At 48.2% G+C, this 6,000-nt stretch overlaps 1 protein-coding gene across 2 annotated transcripts in view; it reads right to left on the bottom strand.

Annotated features, from left to right (window-relative positions):
- Window positions 1-270: 270 nt before the first annotated feature.
- Window positions 271-6,000, bottom strand: part of INTS3 (integrator complex subunit 3) — a 192,651-nt gene continuing 186,921 nt past the window's right edge. For both annotated transcript variants that reach the window (XM_068252424.1, XM_068252425.1), the window contains exons 28-30: window positions 3,621-3,693; window positions 1,282-1,435; window positions 271-718 (exon numbers count right to left, since the gene is read on the bottom strand). In XM_068252424.1, the coding sequence (XP_068108525.1) occupies window positions 641-718; window positions 1,282-1,435; window positions 3,621-3,693 (305 nt within the window). In that variant the 3' untranslated portion in view covers window positions 271-640. The remainder of the gene's footprint in view (window positions 719-1,281; window positions 1,436-3,620; window positions 3,694-6,000) is intronic.

Raw genomic sequence — 6,000 nt, 5'->3', positions numbered from 1 at the left:
ACACTGTGGGAGGGGTCTCACCACAATATCAGCCATACAGAGCCCTGATTATCCGTTTGTGAAAAGGAAAAGATTTCTTATGGGAAAGGGGGTGTCGGCTACAGATTGGGATGAAGTTCAATTCTTGGCTACAGTTTCTCTATAAGTTAGCGGTCTGGGCAGCCGCGGCCCACTGTGCCCTGTGAAGAGGTTCTGCAGCAGCTGAGGCCTCACATTGGTGCATCAGAGGCACCCAGCACCTCATAGCCAGGAAGTTGCCAGGCAGCACAGTTGGGTATCACAAACCATTTATTGTGTCTTAAAATATTTTATGCTTTCTTTTTTTTCTAAAAAAAAAGAAAAAAAAAAGAAAATAAATGTACACAGACATGGCGCAGGGCTGCACTTCATATGCAGTCCAATAAGAAAATAGGAGATTTCTTTCAGTATAAAGGTCTCCCCCGTCCCCCCGCGTGCAGGCGTCGCACTGGGGTGGGCGGCGGACAGGTGATGGACCGGCGGACAGGTGATGGACCGGCGGAGCAGCAACAGAGTCCAGGACACAACTGACCAATCACAGTGCAGGAACAGCTCAACAGGCCAAAGTCCTGTCCTAAAATTGCAGAGTGGATTGGTCGCTGGCTAGGAGGAGGCGGAGCTATTAATCACTGTCTGATCCAACCGCGGCGGATCCCTTCCTCTTCCTCTTGCTGGGTTTTGGCTTTGTGTCTTCCTCCTCCTGAAATAAAACAGTGACAGCATTCATTAAACCTGGAGACAGATTTATTCCACCCTAGCATGTCATTTCAATCATACGGTAGGTGGAGGCTTGTGGGAGGCTTAGCCTCCTCCTGCCTTATTAAATCCACGGTGACTCCTTCCCACCGCAAACCCTGACTTCATTCCCGTGCATGGCGGGGCTGGGCACTCTCAGCGCAGGGCAGGGCTGGGCGCTCTCAGCGCAGGGCAGGGCTGGGCGCTCTCAGCGCAGGGCAGGGCTGGGCGCTCTCAGCGCAGGGCAGGGCTGGGCGCTCGCAGGGCGGGGCTGGGCTCTCAGCGCAGGGCGGGGCTGGGCGCTCTCAGCGCAGGGCGGGGCTGGGCGCTCTCAGCGCAGGGCGGGGCTGGGCGCTCTCAGTGCAGGGCGGGGCGCTCTCAGCGCAGGACGGGGCTGGGCGCTCTCAGAGCAGGGCGGGGCTGTGCGCTCTCTATAGCTTGTGAGTAGCTGCAACAATTAGACCTAGAAGATTTTTGCTTCCCCCCATGTAATGTGGCCCCTTCCACTTGCGCATATGCAGTACTCACAGATGCGCTGGTCGATGCAGATTCCTCCTCTGTGTTGGTTGGCTGTGCGGTGCTCTTTCGGCTGCGTGGGCTGGTCATAGGGCCTTTCCGTCGGTTCTTGGGTGGCTTTGTCGAGTCCTCATACTCCTCCGCTAAGGAGAACAGATCACTGAACCTGAATGACATAAAAGCTGGAAAGTCATGTGGCTGAAAAGCAGCAGATGGAAAACACAGCCCCACCTAGAGGCTACCAATGGGCATTACAATTTAGAAAGCTCAATGGCTCCTGCAGACAAACAACTATACACTGCACGACAATAAAAGACACTAGCACAGTGATAACCTCTATGCTATTGGTTATTTGCGCACCTGTTATGCTATTAGCTGCATGATAAGATGACTCCACTCGCTGCACTGCCCCTAGCGTGCTATTTACACTATTAGTGACATCACCATTCAGCTGACCCCCCCCCCCCGCATAAAAACATATCACAGTACAGCTGACACCCCCCCCCCCCCCCCCTACAACATAAAAACATATTACACTACATGAAATTTTTTTTTCATGAGTTTTCCAACCATCACTGAGCAGAAAAGACGTGCCCCCCCCCCAGTCATGACGACAGCCGGCGATCTCACCAGGAGGAAGCAGAGCCCCGGAGGAGAGGAAGAAGAATGCCGTCCGACGTCGGGATCCCCCGGGAGGTATATAGAAACGTTCCCGCTATGCGCATTGCTCTGCATTCAGCCTCTGGCGGCCACCCCGAGCAGAGGTCGGGATTACCGCTCTGAGCTGCGGTTTTCTGATCCGACCCTAGCTCGGGGTTACCTCCAAGGAAGTTAAACGCAAGGTGGAAGAGTGCAAGGTCTGTAACATCCACCAGCCTCGTTATGGAGGAGTGGAAGATGATTCCAGCGGCAGCCTGTGAAGCGCTAGTGAATTCCATGCCAATACAACCAGGTAAGGAGTATAAAGACAAATGTGTCTTGCCGACAGTGAAGCATGGTGGTGGCAGTGTCATGGTTTGGGGTTGCATGAGTGCTGCCAGAACAGGGAAGCTACAGTTCACTGAGGGAACCATGAAAACCAACATGTACTGTAACATAATGATGCAGAGCATGATCCCCACCCTTCAGAAAGTGGTCCTCAGACAGTATTCCAACATAACAACCCCAAACACACCTCCAAGATGACCACTGCCTTGCTAAATAATCTGAGGATGAAGGTGCTGGACTGACCAAGCTTAAGTTTGGTTTGCCTTCTTAAAGGGAACCAGAGATGAAGCACCCTCATGTATTTTAGCATTTATATCAGTGGGAACATTAGAGAAAACACCTACCCTGCTCTCTGTTTCATTCTTCACTGCTCTGCCTGCTTGTTTTCAGCCCTGATAAAATTCCCAGACTGAGCATTCTGTCTGGCTTTGTTCAGGAATCATTATAGCTGAGTCTGTCTTCTCTGATGTCTTTTCAAGCCCAAGCCTGCCCCCTTGTGGCTCTGCTCAGGAATCATTATAGCTGAGTCATTCTAGCAAAGCCAGACTGAATGCTCAGTCGGGGATTTTATCAGGGCTGATTAGAAGCAGGCTGAACAGTGAAGAATGAAACAGAGAGCAGGGTAGGTGTTTTCTCTAATGTTCACTGATATATATAGTAAAATTCATGAGGATGGTTCGTCTCTGGTTCACTTTAAAAAAAGAAGGAATTTACAATAATTCAGCTTTAAGTGAACATCTGTGGTTACCCACAATACACTGCTACTGAATATGCAAATGATCTCTTTATGCTCCCGAAAGCCTAGCCTGTAAAGCTCTAGCAAAGTTACTAAACGTAAAAATAGAGGTGACAGTGGGGAAAAAAGTAGAATATCAGTATTATGAACAATATTTTATGGCTTATCCTTGCACCCATTTTACTAAACGATAACCTCAATATCATTTATATCTGGCGCCCTTTTTCATTGGAGCCTTTATTATATACACACCTAATTCCATTGTGGCAACCTGCATTTTTCTAGCAAGGGCTACAAGTTGCAGGGGTGTTATAACAGTGGAGATGAGAAGGAAATGTTGCGTTTTTAGATCACCTCTTCTGTAGAATTGGTTTGCGCACTGTGTGCGGGTACGGAGCAGAACTTCCTATAGTCCGTGGTGAGCCAATACGGCCATTTTATTTTTGGCAGAATTTTGGCGTGTAGAATATTTATATGGGAATATTTGTCAAAGCATATGAGCAGGTCAAAAGAATATATATTTTCGTCAAAATTTTGCATCAGGCGTTTTTTACATTTCAACGCTAAAATGACTTTGGAGAAAACTTGAGGTGATGTCTATTCCTGGAATGCGATCAGCAGCACTTACTTCATCTTGTGCGCCTCGTCGCAGCTGGCCTGCACATGCTGGAGGGCCTGGAGGATGGGCGTCTGGCTGAAGACTGAACACAGGACATACGTGTTACTTCATCACCAATAACCACTGAGAAAATGGCAGCTTACACAATGCACATCCTACTGTTAGTTCTACTTACCAGGATTATCCAGAAAGTAATGGCTTTTTTCATTTAATCAATTAAAGTGGATCCGAGATGAAAAAGTAACTATAACAAGGAACTTGTCGATATATCTTATCTAAAGTTTAGATAGTTTACACAACAAATCTAGCTGCAAACAGCTTCAACAGAATATGATTATTTCTTCCTGTGATACAATGACCGCAGCCATGTTCTGTTTGTGATCATTACAAACAGGCAAGCTGATCTGCATCTTCAGCCCTCAGCCTGTAACCAATTCACTCCACTCTCCTCCTCCCTCCTGCCTCTGAAATCTCTGGCTAGTAACACCTCCTCCTGCCCAGACTGAGCTCCCATAAGCCCTTGCTACATGGGTCTCAGAGTGCCAAGGCGCTGCAGGAGCTGTGGGCAAGGCTTGTTTAGTTTATAGGTAATTAGGGTGTTAAAACAAAAAAGTATTTGGCTTCAGGAATGCCCTATAAACTATTTGTAAGGAACAAATTGTCCAGTTTATCTTGGAACCACTTTTAGGAAACACTGAAGGGGGAAAAGGGGGGTTTTCACGCTAAACAAACAGCTAATGGAGGAGGGGCTTCCTCCTGCCCTCGCCATCCTCCGCCACAGCCTGTAGCCTCCACAATCTGTCCCGGTATCTGGTCAGTCGGGGCATTCGTAGTCTGTCCACGCACACTCCCCATCGCGATCCCGCAGGCAGGAGCATTCTGCACCTGTGCGTGCACGTGGCCAGACCGAGCATGCGCAGTACACGCCGACTACCAGAATTAGCAGGACGGATTGTGAAGGCAACACACGGCGGAGGACGGCGAGGGCACAATTAGTCTGAGCGGGTCTGGAGGAAGCCAAAGGTTTGTATCATTTTTTTTTTTTAATATCTGCTATCTTAGGTTTCCTTTAATTTGATTGGTCTGTTTTCAAGCCGCATATGTTTACATATAAAATTTACATAATCCTGCATCAATTATTTGCATCTCACTGACTATCCCCTAGTGCCTTCACATTTATACATTAAATAAGCAGACTGCGCTTCAAGCTGTTCAGTGACTGTTTTACTGTTCCTCTTGAAGAGTACCTGTACTCCTAGCAGAACATAAAATATATAGGATACCCACTTTTACAGTAATTATCCTGGTTTCAGTGTAGGATACACTTCCTATAGCTGTGTAGCGGTATGTAGCCCCTCCCTCCCGGTGATGCCTAGGCTATGATGTTCTTAGGCCTTCCTGCAAGACTCATAATTTTATTCATCAATGGAGGCAGCGGCGTAACAATAGGTGCTGCTTTCCCCTCATGCTGCGACCCCTCCTGCCCCTCAAAACGGCCCTAAACAGGCTGGGGGTGGGGTGGGGGTTCGTCCAAATGTTTGCAGGGGGGCCCGGGGATTTCTAGTTACGCCCCTGCATGGAGGAAGAGTTGGCGCCTCCATTGAGATTTTACTGTTGTCTTTGTCCCTAACAAGAGATCCTCAAGCTACTTCGGGTGTCAATCGTAGAAATAGAGCAAGTGGGGGGACAGCAGTCAGTGCAGGCTGGCAAATGCACTTACAGAGCGCCCCTAAACTCAATCAAACCGTACTCTATGTCTAAGCGAAATAGGAGAAAACAGCGCCGGGCACCAGTTACTAAATTTGGATGCAAATAAAGCTCTTAGGAAAGGGTAACCTTCTCCTACCTCTGAAGAAACGGGGAGAACCCCATAAACCGCTTGCCTGTCCAATCCCCCCCCCCTTTCTGGTGTTATTAGGGACATATTCCAGCTGGTTTGTTTCTGATCCTCCCAGTTACTCCTGTTAAAGTCTGATGAAGTGGGCTTAGACCCGTGAAACGCATTGCAGATTTTTGGAGTTACGGATAAAGAGAGTTGCAGTTTGTGGTTCTGGTTGAAGAGATGACTTTGCCTCCTCTCACCAGTAACACCACAGGTAATGGGCAGAGGTATATGGGGCTCAGTAAATCCCTGTGTAATACGGCACTGTAAAGAGCTTCTACTACTCAAAGATGGGAAACAGATTCAGAGAAAATAACAGTTTTTTCCCCCTCTATGTCTGCAGTTCTCTCATCTGGCCACTAGGAGGTGCCAGGGCTCCACGGGACACCACTCACCAGCTTCCAGGCAGGATGATATGAAATGATAATGTGCTTTCATCTAGTAGAGGCTTTCTAGAGCAGTAACAGAATTATGCAGCTATAGATAGATCAGAATGAGCGACAGCTC

This window comes from Hyperolius riggenbachi, chromosome 9 (assembly GCF_040937935.1).
Source record: "Hyperolius riggenbachi isolate aHypRig1 chromosome 9, aHypRig1.pri, whole genome shotgun sequence".
Classification (NCBI taxonomy): domain Eukaryota; kingdom Metazoa; phylum Chordata; class Amphibia; order Anura; family Hyperoliidae; genus Hyperolius; species Hyperolius riggenbachi.
The sequence above is the reverse complement of the archived record's forward strand: the minus strand, read 5'-3'. Positions and strand labels throughout refer to the sequence as shown.